This window comes from Lepeophtheirus salmonis, chromosome 8, assembly GCF_016086655.4.
Source record: "Lepeophtheirus salmonis chromosome 8, UVic_Lsal_1.4, whole genome shotgun sequence".
Classification (NCBI taxonomy): domain Eukaryota; kingdom Metazoa; phylum Arthropoda; class Copepoda; order Siphonostomatoida; family Caligidae; genus Lepeophtheirus; species Lepeophtheirus salmonis.
Window position 1 is genome coordinate 29272849 of NC_052138.2, and position 21333 is coordinate 29294181.

Below are 21333 nucleotides of genomic sequence, written 5' to 3' on the forward strand. Positions count from 1 at the left end.
AGAAAATTTAGTCTTCAGTTTGTTAACTCCAAACAAACGGGCGAGCTAAAAAAATACCCTGACTTAAATTTATGCCTTCCCGCGAGATTTGAGTCTATCTGACCCAGTTGGTATTAAGTGTGTATTAAATTATCTTTTATTTAAAAACTTATATTTATGTGGAGTTGGTACAACTGACCCAAAAAGTACCAATATTGAAACAGCATCACTTATCACTGATATGATGTGTGGGGCAACTGCTTCTTCATTTTTTTCTTTTTGCAAACTTACCATGATTCCATTAAATATAATTGGAATTTTGGGAAATATAAGTATAAAAGTTATGATTTGCAAATAGATATATTCAGGCCAAATCGAACTTGCCTCTCTACAAAATCATTTTCTCCTACAATTATGGACCTGAGGCACCCTGATCCCAAACTACCCAGCAGTTTATCCCCGAAACGAAGGGTACTAGAAGGAGTTAAGGATGACATTAAGAGGAACACTACAAATTTATAATCAATCTCACGCTTTCACGCCACATATTGCACTTTTCACGTATCATTCAACAAAGCAGTTCACATTGCATTCATAAAGCCCTATAAAGGTATGAATATAATGAAATAACATTTTTGTTCCGGCATAAATTACAAATAGAACCCAATCCTCAATTATCATATTTTTTAAGCCTATACTATATTAGTATATTCCTATTCTTCATTCGTCAGACCTTAATTAAAAATATGACGTTGAATGCCGTCATAATAATGATGAGGTCACATAAAAATATAACGCAGAATTAATTTCAAAACTTGTGAGCCCCAGTAATATTAAGCCAACCCCTCCACCCTTCTGTGAAAGTTGAACGAGAGCGCAACTACATTATTATGGAAGCAAAATTATATACAAATATAGAGGTTGTTCAGCCAATACTAAGGTACGACAAATTCTAGCAATTAATTGAAAAAAGTTTTATATGATTTTAATTTATTAAAATGTTTTCTATAGACAGTTTCTAAGGAGTTGGCATACCTTACCATCCCATCCCTATTTGACGCCACTACTTGATATTTTACAATAAGTAAATCTCTGGAAGTAAAAAAAAAATGTTTCACATTTTATTCGAATGCCGATCCCACTCATGAGTCATGATATTGAAACACTAAGTTTTAAACTTTGATGGTATAGACAGATCAAATATATTTTATGGGCTACATAGGAATTAAGGTGGCCCAATTTTTTCAGCACATCTTATAGGGATTGTAACAACTGATATTGTCTCCCCCCCTATTTGAGTTCAGCAGCATGTTATTTGATAATAAAATAAAAACACTGCGTTAGTATTGGCATAATAAATATGATAATAGAAGGCTTTTTGTAGATGCTACCTGAATAGATGTTTTTTATTTTCCAAAACTATTATCATTATTTTTGAAGAGAGAACATCAAAGTATAAAGTAATCACTAGAGCTTGAATGACGAAAAGTAAACTGAGGATTTATTGGGAGTTATAAGTAACAAGGCTTTCTTAGACTCGGAGTATAATTGAGGATCGACATCGGAGTAGTTCCTGCTATATCATTGCTAGAAACGGAGTGGGATATATATTTATTCCCTCCATCTCATGACTGCTCGCAGCAGATTTAATGAAACATCATGATAGCTATGCTGTTCTTGTTTCTCCCAAAGATTCTTCAAATTGTCAGGGTGACCACGCACATTATTATCGGTTTCTTTTTTTTTTTTTAGCATACTGATCATATTATTTTCATTTATGTATATTAGTAAAAAGTAGGATAATAATAAGACAATTAGAAAAAGAAAAACAGCTAACAAAAGACACACTGTAATTTTTCGTGTTGATAACCTTGGCGCTTGTGTTGTATTTAATATCTAAATAATAAAACTATATTTATATAGTACTAAATACTAGAGTTTGGAGATTTTTTTTTTTTGCATTTGACGTCAAAAGAGAAGTAAGAAATGACGTCAAGGAAGACGACATTAACTATCCTTGCTTAGGTTCAGTATTATTATAATATATAAAAAGAGAGTCATTGATTTGGAAAGTGCGGCTTGAAGGCTATCAAACTCAATTGGGAGAAGGAGAGGAGAGGAGTGAGAAGTAGAAGTAGGAGAGGGAAAAAAAAACCTCTTTTTCATTTAGTCCTTAAGTGTACATGTTCCTGTCCTTTGACTCTGATTGTCGAGATATCCATGAAATTCTTTTTATAATATTAACAGTTCAAATACAATACTTGCCTCCACATCTTTTTTGATAGTCCCATTTAGTATTATTCTCTCTAAATCGCTATTGAATCCATTTCACAGTGTTTCCAACATCTTTTTTTTATAGGTAAGATCCAAATTTGTGTCAATCCCTCACTCACTCACTCCCTGCCTCTCTCACACACTTATCTTTTAATGAACAAAGTATATGATTAATTATGTAGATCATCAATTTTGTAGTCTTCTTGCGCCAATAGGAAATTTTTGTTATGTGAAGCCAACATTTAATATGCAAGTTGTACATAATTCGTTTCCCTCTCAAAATGTCCAGTATTTTTATGTTGTTCACAATTTTTTGATGAGGTCAATTTACAAGTACGTATATGGATACCTATAGTTAATTATTAATAAAATGCACTACTCCCTTTTTGTATACTCTTAATTGATTATGTTATCATTCGGCGTATTATATAAATTTTGTCTTATTTCTTATTAACAATAGGAGCTTTCTCATTCCAAATAAGTAAGAAAAACTATATAATATAGGAAACCATTCTCAATGGTGGTTTTTTGTTTGTAGATATCTTTTGTTTTGTTCTGATGGGATGCGATACCTAAAATTTAAGAGGGTTCATTCCATTTATTAGTTTATTAATATTCCGAAAAGAGTTACAATGGTTAATTAAGTGGTTCCTCACTTATTCACCCTTATAGGTTTCAAAATCCCAATGGATTAACCCGCCAATAACAAATTTGTTATCATTTTCCTTTCATCTTCACTGAAATAGAGATACATCTTAAATTAACATCCTCTAATAAGTATTTGCTGAGCGACCCAATATGTGCGATCCCTTGGGGCAATGATTTCCAGCCATAGTTTCTCAGAGGCCTTGTACTCCGCTAGGAGTTACATAAATGAAACATTTGTTTCTAGATACTTTATGTAGTGCAAGATATTAAACAAATGCTATAGGGCTCCACACTGATGAAAAGATTGGGAATTACTATCCTAAGGGAATGTGACCCACCCGTTGGCAACCCCTGACTTAATATATATTTATATTGTATCTATTAAGATTTCATTTAAAGATAAAATTATTATCTCCTATAGTATTTCTCTCAATTAGCAGATTACAAATGGACTTTAAAGAAAATGTGTGTTTTCTTTAAAAATGTATTTCATCGAGTTTTATCTCTTTGTATATATATATATCTACATACATATATATTTAATCATGTATGTATTGTATACATGATATATAAAAATAATTTCCTTATTTCCATACATGAAGCAGCAATGCACATTAATTTATAAATACATATTCTTTTATTGAAGACATAGAAATGTACATAAAAAAATTAAGAATCTTATTTTAGACGAGAATCCTATTATGTAGTTCATTTACATCAGCCTCAACTTGGAGAAGAGCAGTTCAATGTAATCTCCTTGATTCTGAAATTATAAAGACAAAGGGAATTGAATGCACAATGAGGTATACATCCCATGTTTGACTCATGGTCGTTGTATATTGTGCGTAATAACAAAACATTGTTTGGTAGAATATGTATTGATCACAATAGTCTCTTGACATTTTGTCATTTACATTATTCAGAAGTTCACAACTTTTTTTATAGTATATACAGCATTGAGAACATAATAATAACAAACAAAATCATGAACAAAGGTTCGTAATTTATCAAAGAAGATAACATTTATTATATTAAGAACTTATTGAAATATATGTTTCAAAAGTTGACCTGCGTAATTGGTCGACTTTTTGTACAAGTTTCATGACAAATTATAATTAATAATTTTTTGTCTAACATGCTGATTTTATCATATGTTTAGTAGCTAAATCGATTTATATTATTTTTGTATATAAATACATTATGATATATATTGGGAAATCGTATGTACACGTCTTAGCCTAATGATAGAGCTATGGGATGACAAGATTTGTAGGCCCCCCTACAATACTGAGTGGCCTTATGTACCTACAAGTATGAAAACCATTAATATATATTCACTTATGTAATCTCCTGCGTATAAAAAAAGCTCCATCTATTGATTATATTTTATATCCTAGAATTGATTAAGAGTCTTTTTGTAGTTAATTATCATATTTAACAATACTTGCATATTAAATTATGTATTCATGTATATATACAACAATACATTATTTCAAAAGTTGAAGATTTATCTTTCAATGGTATGTAATCAGTAAACATACTGGGGATTATGTAGCATGCTCTTGAAAATCATTATCTCAAAATGACGTTGTTACAACATGGTTTGAATACTTCAAAGTTAAACTCCTTGTTTGTAATACCTTACATAGTTAACATTAAAATAAAGATAAATAGTGAAGAAATATTTGCCGTTTGTTTATTAACGTTAACTAGCTATTGTTCAGACTTCACAAATCGTGCCCAATTTTGAGACCCGGTTGATATATTGTGAATTTCGATCATAGAGCACCATTGACTTTCACACTTTTCATTATAAAACAACCTCTTATGTTATTATTTCATCCCTTCAATAATAAACCGATTAAATCCCCTACAATACAACACTTTCCCGCTGTTAAAATAGATCAAAAAATAGTTCTTGATTTGAATAGTAGGAGATAGTAATGATAATGATAACTTTATATATTTGATTTTACAAACTTTAAGTGTACCTACTATTTTATATCATGAATTTGTCAGGCTACGATGAGAGGACATACCTTACGCTCAGGTCATCCAGCAAACAGTATGGACCAAGATTCATTTGATTCTTATGATGATGCAGAGGATATGCTCGTTATGTCCACACAGGGACTCAATATAAGTGGAGATGGAGAAAGTCCTAGGAATGAAAGTGAATCCACTTCCCTCAACACCATGAATGAAGAATCTGAACTACCAAAGTCATTAATAGTTACTAATGTAGACACAACAGTATTCGACAACGAAGATATAAAGGTGCATACATTGTATTTTATTAATTAATTGTTTATGTTTAAAAATAAAGTAAACATATTTATTCTTTTGTTAATATGCGGTATTGTTTTTTTACTTTGATTTAGGCCAATTTTGAAAATATGTTTCGAGAATTTGGACAAAGTGCTACATTCCATTATTTAAGAAGTTTTAGAAGAATTCGCATCGGCTATGGTAATCATGTGTCTGCTTTACAGGCAAAAACTCATCTTCACAATACTCCTGTTGGAAGCAAAATTATTCATTGCTTCTTTTTACAAGTATCTATGAAATAGTATGAACTCAATATTATATAAATGACTCTTCCTTAGGTTTTGTCTACGAGAGCCGATGAAGACGCATTTCTAGCTGTCCCTCCCTTAGAAAAACAATTTTTAATTTCACCGCCAAGTAGTCCACCGGTTGGGTGGGAAACAGCAAGGGAGGATAGACCTGTCGTGAATATGGATCTTATTGCTGCAGTATCTCAGCTCACTCCTGGTAGGATTATCCCCTATTTCATTGTTTGCTTTTGAATCAGTCCCACGTATTTTATTTCCTACAAATTAGGTGAAAACTATGAATTACAACCTTCCAAAGAGGTAACGGTCCTAGGGAAGAGCATTTCAACTCCTTCCATTACAGTGGATGTATGCGGAGAAGGACTTTCTTCTTCCTCAAAAATGAAAATACAGCAAACCAAATGTCCCGAAAGAAAGTCCTCCCTTGATTAGTTTTGGTTTATATTATTATATAATTACTATTATTTTCTGTGTTTCTTCATTTTAATTTGTCATTAGGATGCAGATGTCAAATAATTCATTTTTATATATATATATATTTTCTCAAATATTCAAAGAGAAAGAGGTCATTATTCAAGTATATTTTTTTTTAAAAAAAAAAAAAAAAATACAAGCTTCAAGAAAGCTTTGTGATTAACATATCTGTAGAGAAACTACATCATTTAATTATTTCCATATTATTGTTTCTTTCATCAAAACGAAATTAAAAGTTGTATACGACCTATTTTTTCAAAAAACAAAAAAATGTATTTTTAATAATGTATATATATATACATATATATATTCATACAATTAAACACTTAAAAAAATAATGTTTTTTTTAGAAATCAATTAACATAGTCAAATATTTCAATGTTGCCATTTACATTCTTCAAAAAGCCTTAGATGCATTTTTATAAGTACTTAAATACTATTCATTTTAATTTTTCTAGTCAAATGCAGTACACCATATAATCAAGTCAGATATAATTAGAAGATTAATTGCAGATATTACATTGTTAATTAAATATTTGTTTTTTTTAAGTTTTGTTTTCAGGTGAGCGACTTTGTTTAATTGATTTTTTGAGAATTTAATTGTGAAACTAATTAATTATAGAAATAAAAGTTTATTTAAGTATATCGTTTCTCTTTGTTCAAGTTAAAATATATATAAGTTATATTCATGGTAAACCAACTTCAAATCTTAATCATCAGAGGTCCCCCTTATGATTCTTTTTTCTCCATCTGTATAAAAACCATCATTATATTATTGAATTTAAAGATACTCTATGTAAGGACTGCGATAAGACTTAAACTAAAGTTTATAATATATTATTTTAAACCCTATTATAATTGATCTTCTAAATATTACATATTACAAACAAATAGTTACCCTAATTTTTACCCACAAGAACATTTTATTGAAAATGGAACTATATTTAGCTTTATGAGGGGCGTGCGCAAGATTATATATATATACTTTTTTTTTGGTAGGGAGTTGCTTGGTTTTTGTAATTTTGTTGTAAAAAAAATTCAAAATCCATAGTTATTAACAAAAATTAATTTTTTTTGAAAAAAAATCAAAAATTCACAACTATTCACAAAAAATTTCACAAGTCCACAGCTATTCAGAAAAAATTAATTTTTTTGGAAAATAATTTCAGAAATCTACAACTAATTACAGAAAATGAAATTTTTTGAAATGTTTCTTGAAGAATTAAATTTTTGGATATGGGGGGGGGGATTGCTCCGTCAGCCTACCCCCTGCGGACAACTTGTTTATAATAATTCCCTTATGGTTAGATAAAATTTAATGTGAGAAATAAGACATATACTATAATAAATGTATAATACACGTAAAATTTCTAAAGTTGTAAACATGAAAAGCAGAATATATCCATATTATTTAACAATAATTAATTATTAATTACTGATTTCAAAACTCAATATAGAAACGCCAAAGAATGAAATGAATATTATTCATCACACAAAAAGGGATTTAATACAAATTTGATGCATTTAAATTTAACTAAATCATTTCAAAAATTATGTAGCAATAAAGGGATTAGGGTCTTTGAATTTTACAATAAGAGTAAAAAAAATAGTAATGTTTCCGATTTCCAATTATTTAATATAGAAGATCTAAAAAAGAGAGCAAGGTTCCTACTTAAAATGTATACGTTCGCAAGGTGCCCCAAGAGGGTCCGACTTTTATATTGACTGGAGTTGCAACTGAGAGCTTACAAGTCTTTTCCATTCCATTTTTAATTATTCTTGCAACATCAGAAACACATTTCGATGCAACTTCATATAATAGTTCGTCATGTATTTGTAAAATGAAGAAGCCTCCTTTTAAAGGGGTGCGATGAGCCTCTGCCCTTAAAGGAGCTGTATAATCCATATACAATTGCGTGAGATTACTGTTAATATTTATCATAGCCATCTTAACGAGATCTGCAGCAGAGCCCTGTATTGTCGTGTTGACCGCTTGTCTCTCTGCATGAGAAATGATATAGGATGCACTTGGATCTCCTTTGGAAGCGGATATATTTGGAAGATACCGTCTCCTACCTGTCATTGTTTGAACAAAACCCTTCTCGCGGCAGTTTCTAATAGTAGTATCTATAAAAGAACGAATCTGAGGAAAAGTATCCTTGAAATCACTCATAAAAATGCTAGCTTCTTCTTCCGTAACTTCCAATTGCTCCCCAAGAGCTTTACATCCAATACCATACAAAATACCATAGCACATTTTTTTGGCTTCTTGTCGTTCATTATCTGTAATCTGAAGAAAATGATACATATCAATATTAAAGAAAGACTAAAAAATATGCGTATGGTTAATAAAGTTAAAACCAAGCATTCACCTCTGTAGCGTCTTTTCTTTTCCATTTTGATCCTATCAATCTAAATACATCCTGACCATTGTTTAAAATATTTTTCAGCTTAATATCTCCACACAAATGGGCTAATATTCGAAGCTCCAATTGGGAATAGTCCGCCGCTATAATCAAAGAATCTTGTGAAGCTATTATGGAGTGCCTCATGCTAACTTTGTATGTTTCATGGGAGGATACATCTGAATTTAAAAATTGCGCTACACTTTCTAAAGTCTTATCGGAAGACATTCTAAAAGAATGTTCATGGAATGATGAATTTTTATATCGATTTCGAAATCCTTTGGTATATTTTGAATATTAGGTTCCACCAGTGAAATTCTACCTGTAGAAGTGTTGGTCAGAACAATTGTGTAAATTCTATCCATTTCAAGTCCTTTGTGACGTGATTTAGCTCTTTGCATAGGGAATACGACCTAGAAAAGCAATAAAAATTATTATTTTTTGTAAGCCTAAGAGGGATGCACACCATTAAAAGTAAGTCAAATCTTGAAGAGTATTAAAATCAGTAGAACAGAAATAAAACCAAAATACCCTCGTAACAGATGCATTCAATTTTCTCCATTCTAAAATTATCTCAGGCAATTTGTGATACTTTTTCAATTTTATCAACGTTTCTTTGTTTGTGGATAGTACGGCTTTTCTAGCACTGATATTGGTTCCATTTGGAGGTAGTTTAAGTTCAAAATAAAGAATTTTTATAAGGTCATCTGAGGAAGTGAGAGAAAAGTTTCTACCAGCTAATTTATAAGCCATTTTCTCCAATTCTTCCATTCTTTTTATAATAAGATCCTTCTGTAAAATAGACTCTTCTTCACTGAAACCAACACCATTCAACTCCATTGCTAGAAATGATAGGATTGCAGGCATTTCAACTTCTAAAAACAACAGGAATTTCAATTAGAATTTGGTTTATTCATTATAATGTAAACTAATCGAACAACAAATTTAGCGTATTCAAATAAAGAAATTTACCAATGAAACTTTTTTGCAAGCCATTACTAATTATAACTTTTTCCATATCCAACATTAGATGTTTAGATAAAAGAACCTCGGTAAGAGACCTACTTCTGGAAGAATTAGTTGATTCTTTAAAGAGACTTATACTACCAGAGCCCTTGTGCGAACCAATGGTATTCAAAATAGGAGCAAACATCGGAGAAAATTCCATGATGAGAGAAGAGAGTGTTTTTTCCTTTCCTCCCGGATTCAATAACCAAGATGCGACTTTGGGATCTTTTATAATAGTTTCTCCATTAGTTTTTAACCATATACCCGTTCCCAAAAATAACACTTTTAACTGGTCCTTAATATCAAAGCTAACAAAGTGCTTGAGATTTGAAAAAATATTTCTTAGTAGTTCTAGTCTTTCTAAAATAGATATCCTAGAATCTTGAGTCGGAGGACAAATTGTATCATTTGGATCTAGATAAATAATTTTATAATATATACAGAAGTAATGTATACATTCTCTGATTTTGTCTTACTTGAATGGTTTGAATTAAGAGAAAGAAAATAAGTATCACTATTTAAATCCCATGAAAAGGAAACACCATCAATCACTAATCCCATACTTACAACTGTAATCAAGTTTAAGTAGGACTGATGCTTTTTTGAGTTTCTTTCACAAATATTTTGCCAATTCCTTTATTTTTAGTATTAGGAACATGCTTAGATACTGCAACTGAAAAAGCTAAAGGTCCACTAACTTCCATTATTTCCTTGCTGAATTCTCGAAAAATATCTGTAATTAGATTAATTGCTATTAAATATTTAAATTATCCAATACATTTTTATGAATAAATTTACATTATTGGTGAAGGATCATCAATGGATGAGTTTTTAGTGGATTCTCTTTATTTATAAGCAACTATAAAAACGTGATTTGCGAAAATTTTAACACTAAAATAGCAAAGCGGTCAAACTGACAGTTTTTTTCTGAATAAAGTCGTAATTTTATTGTCAATTCATCTTAGACTTGCTTTATATCTCATAAATGCTTTCACACAGCCAATAACCTTTATTTGCTAACAAATAATTGGAAATGACTTATTTCAGTAGAAATTAAACATTTTAGCCAAAAAAAAATAACCGTTAATTTTTTTTTCTGTATTATATGATGAGGATTCGTTGATATCAAAATTTTTGTGAACTTTAAGTTTTTACTTTGTGATATCGATCGTATATATGTAGTTGTAAAAATGATGTATAATTACATCCTTTGAATATATACAAATAAACAGGATTTGAAAGTAGCGGTCAATTTAGGTATTAAGAAAGTTGCGTGGTTCTCGTGTTAATAAGATACCCTTTTGATGATCTTCGATTAAAAAAAAAAATTTTTTTTAGATACTAAATGAAACAATTATGCAGTCCCAAAAACAGTAGCCTAACAAAGTTTTTTGTCCAAACTGGAATTTTTTTACAAATAAAGTTATCTTCAAATATCATATTTGAAGATGACTTTTTCAGTAAAGTCTTTAACTTTATTAGATAAAGTAGATATAAAACGTATAGAAGATCTTTAAAAATGTTAGGAAATGAATGTGCATTATTTGACAAAGAAACTTGAAACATAAAAATTACAATATATCACATAGAATCAAATTAATATAAATAATCACATTCCTTGAGTTGAACATACATCGATTATATTCAATTTCTTATGATCCCGTGGATTTTCCTTTGTATTTTTGTCTTCTTGAGCTTCTAAGAGTTGACGACTATCATTTTTCTTGGAATTTTTAAAAATGGATTTACCATTTTCATTAACGGACATATGAGAATTAAAAGCTTTCTCCAATAATGAATCGCTAATAATTGAATCTGAGAATGAATCTTCATCATTTGAAGAAGATGATGAGGATGATACCCACAAATCAAGTTCTTCCGAACAAGCATCATACTATATATAAGATTTATTGACTATTATTTTAAATTGAATTTACATGGATTATGTAATTTTATTAAAAAAAGAATAAATACTTTATTTACAAACTCTGTGAATACTATCTAAAATAACAAATACATACTCAGTGTGAAAGTGAATCCACTCAAAATAAATAATAAATTATCTCCTAACCAATATAAATATACTAAATTGTTACCTTTGGAGTGCGAGGACATGATTTATTATTTATTTTTGTGACTTCCTTTACACAAGGCTCCATTTCATCAACGTTCCATGAGTCAAAAAATATATTTTCATCTTCGTTGCCAAACATGTCCATTTCTGAGTCATCTTTTTTTTCAAAGTTCTTCTTTGGTTTAATAGCTGAAAATTCGTCTCCTTCAAATATTTCATCGACAATACTTGATATATTTAGACTAGAATTGTTAAAATCAGCTTCCAACTTATTATTAACATGCTTTAATTCCATGGAAAGCTTATCCGAACAAGGTTTAACAATGACAGGAGAAGTGAATTTTGTATCATGCCTAGGTGAAGGGGAAATTAACTTGGTTTTTTCAAATATATCTGTATTTGGAATTTGGAAGATTTTCGGAGATAGTTTGACTTTCTTAGAACTATTAACTCTGCTTGTTTCCAATTCCCTTTTTAGAGTTGATGAATCTTCTTGAACTTGCCCCCAATTAAGCTCCATTCCAAGATCTTTTTGTAATAAAACTCTGGCCTCCGAAACAATCATTTCGGAACCTTCCTTAATTGTGACTCCTTTGAGTCCTGTTATCCAAAAGGTTCGCATGCTTTGCCTTTCCTTGACATCAAATTCACTTTCGTTTTCATTTCTTTTTTTAGTCTCGAACGGACAAGAATTCATGAGAATGTTTTCAATAACATGAGGACTAGAATTTGCAACTGATGCAACAGAATCGATAGAGGAATTATATAATATACGAGCTCTATGCCCATTAAGAGTGGATAAACGGCAAAGGTCGACTAATTCTCTTTGTACGCCGAATTGTAAGCGATTTTGAAATTGAGAGACCAACAATTCAAGATTATGCCACCCCAATCGAGCACAAAAAACAGTAACCATACCAGCAAAGGTAGATGCTGCTTGTTGTAAGCTTTGTAACATTCCCTTGGACGCTCCATATTTTTTTGTCACTTCATACAGTGAAACCTCATTAACTAAATCATTTAAGGCTAATGCAGTATAGAACCTTTGATGAGTAGCCATTGACTTGATCTGAAATTAACTGTTAACGTAAGACAAAAATTTAGCAAAAAGTATTTAAGCAACAAACAAACCTGTTTGGGCACTGAATAATTAACAGTCCCTCTCATCGCACGAATGAGAAATCTTTCTTCAATACCAACTATTTCACCGACTCTCTTGAGATCTGAACTTAATGATTCCCAAATGGTCAAATAGTTCATCCAATCTAAATTAGGCCAAGACACGGCAGCGTAAATAGGAACTAGCTGATCAAAAAAAAAAAAAAAATCAAAATACTATTTTTATGACTTAAATACTGCAACATACAGGTATGTTTATATTTTGTTAATAATTACTTACTAAATAAACAATTTGAAGTTCATTCTCTAAAACAAAACACTTTCTAGCTTTATTTAATTCATCAAATACTTGAAGTCCTTCATCAGGTGATAATGATGATGCTAAACAAGCCAGACCTAATTGGGTGGCAATATATGAAACTTTGGAAGAAATCTCCTGGGTTCTGATGAATAATGAATACAAATTATAATGAAGACTACTTTTAAAGCAATTTATTAAAATTACTCACCTGATAAATTCATTTCTTTCTAAAAACTCTAAACATTTCGTAATTGAATTTTGAGCAACACTATCCTGAGTGCCATTTCTTCTTAATGAAGCAGCAAGCATTGTACAAGAAGTATATCTATGAACTTCATCCTTATTTTTAGCAACATTTCCAGCAATTATCTATTAAAACATAATTAAGAATCAAAACAATCAGACTGATGAAGAACTTAATACCTCTAAAATAGCTCTCTTCATTGACGAGCACAAATCGTCTCCTTTTATTTGAACTAAACAGCTTTTAACAGAAGTAAGTTTTGAATTTATCAATTCCTCCACTTTCAGCCTCTCATTTTCTCTACAAAATAGAATACTTTCACCTAAAATTTTGAAGTATGATCATCGCGAATACATTTTCGTCAAAACATAAACTACCTTGTGTATCAATCCCTTTTCGTCCGGCTCTACCAATCATTTGATTATAAGATAATGAATCAATCAATTGATTTCGATAAGTAAAAGGACTTCGAACAATGACTCTTCTTGCAGGAAGATTAACGCCAGATGACAAAGTAGATGTCGCAACTAAAACTCTCAGTACTCCTTGTTTGAAAGAATTTTCAACTATGTCTCTTTCATCCATTGTTAAACCTTTTACCGGCGTTTAAAAAATATATAAAATGACTCCCATACTAAAATGCATACCTGCATGGTGAAACGCAACAGCAAATGCTATTGATTTACCCAAAACTCCATCTAAACCAGCAGGAGTTCTTTTAAGATTCTCAATAGTTGCCTTTAATTTGATACCGTCTAATTCTTTTCTTAACAAGGATCCATACTTTGAAGATTCATCGGATTTGGGATTGTTATTCGGCATGCCTATATTATAAAACTCTTTAGCAATTGATTCTGCGACTTTTTCACACCAACTTTTTGTAGGACAAAAAACTAGTACAGAATGCCCGTCAACAACAGTTTCTAAACAAAGTTGGACTAAATAATCGGAATCGTTCTAGAATAAAAAATAAATATTTTTAGTTGAGTAGGGTGAAGGGAGGGTCAAATGGGTAGTTTTTGGTTAATTACTCTGCACTTTCTGAAATGAATTCACTTGAACACTTAAATGTTGCTCATACTAAGGGCTATCAACCTATAAGTTTCTTCAAATTTATTTAAATGATTAATCACACAAATTAAAGCTCCTCAAACTAAAAGGAAAAAATGTAATATAACTTTTTATATAACTTATTCAATACATTAAATTGTTAAGTATAAGGAGTAATAAGGTTTTTTTCCTTATCAAGTTAGATCACCCCAAAAAATTACTTAGGTTCAAAAATATAAAATACTTTTACACCAAAGGGTAAGCTTAAACATAATTAACTTTAGTGTCAAAATATAGGTAAGAGTATTTAGATGAAAATAAGTTATATACAAACTTGAAAAAATATCAATTTGCTTGGTGATGTACGAAAAAATGTGATGGTGGACTTTTTTTCTTTATTGAAATTTCTTTCCAAATTAATGCTGCCTTTAATGCTTATAAGCAAACATGAAACATTTGAAAAGTTCAAATAATTTCTTAGCCCAAGCCTCAAAATGCAAAAATACATCCGTTTCATTCCATCCTATCCTATTCGGATAGTAATTAACCCCCATCCAATAAGTATAGTAATGATAATTTATATCCTTTGTAGTATAGTGTAATAATATAAAACAATACTATAAGTAAGTTAATAGTGCCCCTAATCAATTTATATATAAATATATCTTACTTTGATAAAGGATAAAGAATTCAAAACTTTGATCTTATCAAACTGTTTTGAGTAAAGTACGTTGTCTACTTTGATCATTTCCGTGAGAGGTGTGGGCCTAAAATGAGTAACATAAAGATCCGCATCTAACCATTCTGCAATGAGATCCAAATTTGGCAACGTTGCCGACATTCCAACGATTTGTATGTGATTTTGAGCAATATATCTAATTTTAGTGAGCATTAATTCAAGAAGATATCCACGTGAGGAATCCCCAACGAGATGTAATTCATCGACAACTATAATACCAATGGATTCGAGGCCTTTCCCTTCTTCCATGGCTCTGTTGAGGAGAGAATTCGCCTTTTCAATGGTACAGACTGCAATTTCCGTTCTTGCCAGACCTCCTCGCGGTCCTTGTGAGCCCATAAAGCCTTCCACTCGAATATTGGAATCGCCTAATAGCTTCTGTAAGGACTTCATTTTTTCTCTGGCAAGAGACACAAAAGGAAGTATGAACAGTCCCTTCTTTTTATATTCAATCACTCGCTTTAAAAGTAAGATTTCCGCCACTAAAGTCTTTCCTGCAGAAGTAGGAGCCGAATAAACCAAGTTTCGTCCTTCCAGAGCTTTTCCTTGGCGAAGGCATTCCGATTGCCAATCGAACATTCGAGTAATCCCACATGACTTATATCCCTCCAAAACTCTTTGGGGCAATCCCCATTCCTTTAACTCTAGGCATGAAGAATCCAAATCAGGTGTGAGAGGAATGGAAATGTTCGAGGAGAGTTCGATACACTTTCTTCGTCCACGCCGCTTTCTTTTTCGAATCGTCTTTGGGGTTTTAAGAGGAACATTGCCCAAATATCTGGTTGACATAATAAAAATTAAATAAGAATGCAATAAATAAATAATTTGAATTTGAAATCTCAGATTTGAAATGTTTTAGCACAAAAACATGACGTCATCTTTCACTCTTTCAAATTCAATCCTGCCAATCTTTTTATAATTCCATAATAATAACATGAATAGGTAACGGAGTGCGGAATACGCACACAGAACGAGTTCACACTTTCTTCTCACAACCTATTCAAATCCCTATATAGCCAGGTTTCAAATCTAGACAAATAGGATAGTTAGTTAATATATGTCCATCCTTCCTGAAACAAAATTAATATTAATTCGTTGATTTAAACAACTTATTAGACTTTTTGGGCTTGGATACGAACCCATATTTTAAGACTTGCGACTTGACTTGGGGAACTCGATATTTTTTTGAAGTTCAGAAAATAATTGAATAAATTTTAGAGAATCGTTTAATTTCTTTCTAAATAAGAAATATTAAATACTCTTCAGTCTTCATAACACCCTAGACTTTAGGAGTTGTAAGTACTTACAATATAACTTATAAGACATTAAAGATCATTTAATGTTTTTATTGAATAAAGAGTACTCTTTAAGTCTTTTTTGTATTATAAAAATCAGTAGTCGTAAATCTTAATTGTATTTTATTTATTAAAAAATCAACAAGAATGAAAATTTCTTTCATATAAAACCCCCACTATTTATTCTTAGTTATAAATCATTTATAGCACTGAGCTCAAGAAAAGCTTTATCACTACGGATACTATATCATAAATAATAATTATAAACTTGATGGAAATATTCAAGGAGTTGTGCTTTTGAGCAAAGACTTAAAACTTGTCTTTGACTTGGATTATAATGATTTTTTCTTGCCTATAATAAACCATGACAAATTATTTGATTAATGTGTCATAAATGAAAATATATTGTTTGAAATTTATATTTACTCAATTATTTCCATCAATTTGTATTTTTTTAATTAATATATGAATTATTTATGGGTATCAATATGACTCATTATAAATAAGGGGTCAGCCAAAATTTTGCATAATTACAAGACACCAATTTTACAACACAAAAGTATTTGAAATCTTATTTATTTAGCCGTCTCTTTATGAAAATACGTACTCTAATATTTAATTTGTATTTAAATATTTCCACCGAAATATGTGTCAGATAAAGTTTCAGATCGGTTAACTGACATAAGTCATGGCTGTAATGTAATGTTCTACTCCTAATCAATCAATGTACCAGAGTCAATAGATTATAGCTATGTAAATACTTCAAAATAATGATGTTGTGAAATTTAGTTTCTAAAAATATAATTAGATTGAGACGTGAGAGGTTGCTTGAGAATCTAATGTAGAAGACCAAATGGAAAATATATTTGCAGCTGTTTATATAGTAAAATCTGATATTTTTCCAATGTTATGAATTAGCTAAAATTCTAAAAGTAACTTATAATATTATTATCACATTTGATTTTGATTTTATCAAATAAACGTGATCGCCCTGAATGGAGTTGTATGGGAATGCAGGATTTTGATGATTACTGAAATTAATACTTCTATAAATCTGAGGTAGGATATCAACATAATGTTTCTCCGACGTGTTGCCAGCTTGGGTAGTTCTACCAACTGCTTCAAGCAATGGATGTCTTCCCAGAGCGTTCCAGAAATTAGCTCTGCTATGAAATATTATTTGGTTAAGAAACGAAATCATGATGCGTTCATTGCTGGAGAAAGGGAATCATTTGAGAGAGGAAAGGCTAATTTAGCTAAAATGATGGGCATCCCTATAGAAACTTTGAGTCAAGAAGAGATTGACCGTGCCATTGAATATCTTTTCCCATCTGGATTGCACAACCCTGAAGCAAGACCTATTCTGAAGCCTCCAGAAGAAATATTTCCTAAAGTAAAGTTCACAAGACCCTTGATCTTATATAATAATATATGTATACATTGATCTTAACATTGTTTGTTTTTAGGAAAAAGATGCCGAGTTCGATGATGAAGGACGGCCGTTTCATTCTTTTTTTTATTGTGTATCACCCAATTTTGTCCAAACTCTACATGATCTCGTTGGAAGACTTCAATTAATCCAATTTCTTGAAGACAGACCCACCAAAATAGTACATAATCCATTAGAAGGAGCCTTTTTCTCGGGCTCACAATGGGTTTCTAAAGAGGAACTTCAAGACACTTATTTGGAGAGAATATCTGATGATCAATATAGTGAATTATTGGAAATTTTAGAGCGACTTTCTTCCCATGCTTTTGCATATAAAATTAAAGATTATTTGGGTTCTTACAGACGAAAAATTGGGTCGAATGATGAAACAATCAAAGAAGTAGAATTTATTCAACCAAAGTTTGATGAAAAAGGTTGTGCTTATGTGGAGGCCATCGGTCAAAGGAAAACAAGCGTTGCACACGTGAAAGTTACGAAGCCTGGTAAAGGTTCATTTTCAATTGCGCATTTAGATTATCCTGAAGATGTACAAGGAATTGGTTATTTTGATAATTATATGGATCGCCATCAAATTATGTTCCCCCTACAATTGACACGACTTCTCGGAGCTGTGGATGTGCATTGCATTGTTTATGCTGGAGGAACCTCGGGCCAGGCAGGGGCTGTGCGTTATGCTCTTTCTACTTGTCTCAAATCATTTGTTGACGCTGAAAAAGTCGACGAAATGCGATTAATGGGATTACTAACACAAGACATACGTGTTCGTGAACGAAAACGCTTTGGGCACGTCAAGTCAAGGAAGAAACCTAAATTTAAAAAGCGTTAAATATGCTCTCTTAGCAATGTATTAATTAATTGTCGCCCTATTTCTCTCGAATTTTTTAACTAAGATGAATCACTTATATTGTTATACTTCGTCAAGTTTGAACAGACCAACAGTTTCCCATCTTACTCTTGGTCTGTTATTGAACATAAAATTATATCGCGTGGGTTTATAAATACCTTTAAAAAGGGTTACCATTTATTTGTTTTAAAATTTATTTTTATTTAAAATAATAAATGTTAACGTTCAAATACAATCAGAATAAAATAAGTTAAGAACATTAGGGTAAAAACATTTTTTTAATAACTGGAGATCCTAAAAACTTTATACAGATAAATAAATCATCACTTACTTCTAATCTCTACTATGGATAATGAATTTGGCATATGATTTTTAATTTATATTGTCTCAGTGATTGACTAGAATAATTTGAAAGTACAAATAGATAGCATGGTTCCTTAATATGTATGCGTATTATGTTTTTCAACTTTTTTCGATATTACGATAAGTACGGAGAAGTTCGTCAATTGGTAAGAAAATAACATATGCAAAATTCCAATGTCCTACGATACTATCTTAGGTCGGACATCTGGGGCAAAAATTGGAACAAAGCAGACATTCTTTATTTAGTCAATAAAGAGTAAAAAAAGAACCATTTTGATAAAACACTTTTCTAACCTAAAAAAATATCAATGAAGGAAATTTTGATTATATATTTTAATCTTTCCTTTCAGAATATATATATATACTATAGCGCACTACACGTGGATCATAGAAATTTCATAAGGTTATTCTCCCTTTTTGCTCCGGCTGCAGGATGGCTTTAGAAAATTGCATAAGTAATTTTTTACCACATTAAAATTTCCGCACAACCCATAATTGAATTTCGAAAAAAGTTGGAAAATAACCCGTCCTAATGTATATCTAATTACATACATACTTAAAAACACTGATCAAGTCTTTGGTTTTGATATAGTACAAATCTTAATTAGACGAAGACGACGACCCACGATTTAAAACAGAAGTTCCAGGGTCTCCTGTACTTCCTGCACTACTGCTACTAGTTGTGCGTTGTAATGCACTCTCCACTCGACTTGCAGTTTCACGAGCCGTCTCCTTTAAGTCAGACAAGTCAACAGAAGTCAGATGTGCTGAAAATCTCTGGTACATTGATTGCTCCCTTTGGCGGGGTCTAAAATATATAATCTTTATTAATCATATGGACATAAATACATGCCAATTTTAGTCAAGGCAATTAAAAATTAGAAAGTATAATATCAATATATGTCTTTTAAATCCTCTGATTTAAACAACTTTAAATATCAGTTTTATTTCTAAAAGTTACAAAAATACAAAATATTTTTTATATTAAATTAAAATTAATGAAATGAAACATCATCCAGTATATGTTTTAACATCACCTTCTAGTTCTTTCATACTTGATTTGTTGAACAAGAAAGATAGAATTTTTTAATAACTCTTGGGTCTGTGTCAAATATGAACTCGCTTTATCCATGGAATGAATGACTTGTAGACTATAATCTGCATCAAAATAAGCACCTTGTAATTCAGAGCGTAAAATTCTAACCCGTTTTCGACTTTCTACTGTGGGTGGAAGCGTTTTTTTGACATGTTCAGCTAATCGATATAAAGCGAGTGATGGCTCATTAGCACAGATGTGGAGGTTTTCGGATATTCTCTCTCCAACTTTTTTGACTCGGGTTTCAAGTTCTTGATCTGTTTCATAAGCTTTAATTTCACTTATCGGGCTTTCACTTGCTAAAAGGAACAAATACAAAGATTGTCTAATATTTAATTAACGACAAATGAACTCACCCATGGTTTGATATTGATTCCTCTTCAGATAATTAAAATTGTATATTTCTAAAAGTCTCACTTAACCCAAGGCTCATCCATTTTAGAATTTTAGTCTTTAGGAAACTAAAACACTTCTTATAAGTTATAATATATATTTTTGAATAACCTCTAGGAACTAAATAATTGTTTCATTTCAACCAAAAATATAATAATAATACAGATTATTATTTTATAAATTATATAATATGATTATTAAGTCTATTATTTTTATATTAATAATTAGTAATTACCTAATATGTATTTTAAAAACTTTAACAAAATGATTTTAAAAATAAAATGTCAAAAAGGATCAATACTGACAATAGGACAGATTTTTTGACGTCATTTCAATTCAGTTTACTAAATAATAAATATTATTCAGCGGATTATAATCACAAAATAGGGGAGACTGGGTCAGGTTGTTGCAGTTTTTATATTTTCAAATTTTAATGATCCAGCCTTACTTTGATGGGATCCGAAATTTTATGTAGTGTTAATTTTATATGTAAAAATTGCATGTTTAAAATATCCACATTATAAAGCATTAATTTTAAGTTCATTTTTTTTTTGTTCGAATCTGAAAAACATTTCATTATTTGTTGGTTGCTATAAAATGTGGCATAGGTTTTCATCCTTAATAGCCATTAATGATGATTTGCCTTAATCTGAAAAACGTTTTTTTATTTAACCAATTTAAAAAAATTATACACACTCCCTAGTATTTATGAATCTATTCAACTGTAATTATGCCTTAGTTTTTCATTACTATATCATTAACGTTCATCGGCGTTCAACATTTTGATTTGAAATGCTGCAGTTTGGAGCTCCATGTTTAAAAGCAAGGCCGATTTTAGAGAGGTATTGGGGCACTTGTCTCATTCTTTAACCTAAGAAATAATGTCACCCACCTTTGAAATATTAATTATAAAATATGATTTGAGGTCATTCAAAATGTCTTTACTAAAAAAACAATAATCGAAATTAAATTTAAATTTAAATATAGGAAAGAACAAGTTC

At 30.7% G+C, this 21333-nt stretch overlaps 4 protein-coding genes across 20 annotated transcripts; 2 read left to right on the forward strand and 2 right to left on the reverse strand.

Annotated features, from left to right (window-relative positions):
* Positions 1–1943: 1943 nt before the first annotated feature.
* sra (RRM_RCAN_like domain containing protein Sra) lies at positions 1944–6803 on the forward strand. Of its 12 annotated transcripts, none has more exons than XM_040717425.2 (7): positions 1976–2273; positions 2339–2415; positions 2452–2586; positions 4921–5178; positions 5283–5456; positions 5508–5676; positions 5746–6594. In XM_040717425.2, exons 4-7 carry the CDS (start codon positions 4927–4929, stop codon positions 5907–5909), a joined length of 759 nt encoding a protein of 252 aa, XP_040573359.1. In that variant the 5' UTR covers positions 1976–2273; positions 2339–2415; positions 2452–2586; positions 4921–4926; the 3' UTR covers positions 5910–6594. The 12 variants fall into 12 exon arrangements, 11 of the variants coding, with proteins under 11 accessions (XP_040573358.1, XP_040573359.1, XP_040573361.1 ...); XM_071890624.1 differs by having other exon boundaries at positions 2047–2113; XM_040717426.2 differs by having other exon boundaries at positions 2077–2273; positions 2469–2586.
* Positions 6804–7253: 450 nt separating this feature from the next.
* LOC121123595 (DNA polymerase theta-like) lies at positions 7254–15789 on the reverse strand. Its single transcript, XM_071890814.1, is given in 17 exon segments — positions 7254–8241; positions 8324–8575; positions 8578–8769; positions 8888–9231; positions 9329–9778; positions 9841–9998; positions 10978–11258; positions 11461–12507; positions 12570–12743; positions 12838–13000; positions 13067–13227; positions 13282–13424; positions 13480–13695; positions 13750–14059; positions 14487–14625; positions 14627–14736; positions 14823–15789. Coding segments are annotated over 17 exon segments (5616 nt in total). The 5' UTR covers positions 15681–15789; the 3' UTR covers positions 7254–7623.
* Positions 15790–17261: 1472 nt separating this feature from the next.
* mRpS9 (mitochondrial ribosomal protein S9) lies at positions 17262–18739 on the forward strand. The gene is made up of 2 exons (XM_040718872.2): positions 17262–17579; positions 17653–18739. Exons 1-2 carry the CDS (start codon positions 17262–17264, stop codon positions 18460–18462), a joined length of 1128 nt encoding a protein of 375 aa, XP_040574806.1. The 3' UTR covers positions 18463–18739.
* Positions 18657–20685, reverse strand: LOC121123746 (BLOC-1-related complex subunit 8). 6 transcript variants are annotated; one of them, XM_071890737.1, is made up of 5 exons: positions 20568–20685; positions 20296–20452; positions 19881–20238; positions 19400–19651; positions 18657–18878 (listed from the first exon to the last, which is right to left on the reverse strand). In XM_071890737.1, the coding sequence occupies exons 2-4, from the start codon at positions 20297–20299 to the stop codon at positions 19444–19446; spliced, it is 570 nt and encodes a 189-aa protein (XP_071746838.1). In that variant the 5' UTR covers positions 20300–20452; positions 20568–20685; the 3' UTR covers positions 18657–18878; positions 19400–19443. The 6 variants fall into 6 exon arrangements, with proteins under 6 accessions (XP_071746838.1, XP_040574811.1, XP_071746839.1 ...); XM_040718877.2 differs by having other exon boundaries at positions 18657–18916; XM_071890738.1 differs by having other exon boundaries at positions 19396–19651.
* Positions 20686–21333: the final 648 nt, after the last annotated feature.

Excerpts from the sequence above, each read along its gene's own strand:
- sra (XM_071890620.1), top strand. The coding sequence starts at position 4,368 with ATGTATATATACAACAATACATTATTTCAAAAGTTGAAGATTTATCTT. Across the intron at positions 5,179-5,282 it reads TCGACAACGAAGATATAAAG|GCCAATTTTGAAAATATGTT; the intron begins GTGCATACATTG and ends ACTTTGATTTAG. Across the intron at positions 5,457-5,507 it reads TTCATTGCTTCTTTTTACAA|GTTTTGTCTACGAGAGCCGA; the intron begins GTATCTATGAAA and ends ACTCTTCCTTAG.
- mRpS9 (XM_040718872.2), top strand. The coding sequence starts at position 17,262 with ATGTTTCTCCGACGTGTTGCCAGCTTGGGTAGTTCTACCAACTGCTTC. Across the intron at positions 17,580-17,652 it reads CAGAAGAAATATTTCCTAAA|GAAAAAGATGCCGAGTTCGA; the intron begins GTAAAGTTCACA and ends GTTTGTTTTTAG.
- LOC121123746 (XM_071890737.1), bottom strand. Across the intron at positions 19,652-19,880 it reads AAGTATGAAAGAACTAGAAG|ACCCCGCCAAAGGGAGCAAT; the intron begins GTGATGTTAAAA and ends TATATATTTTAG.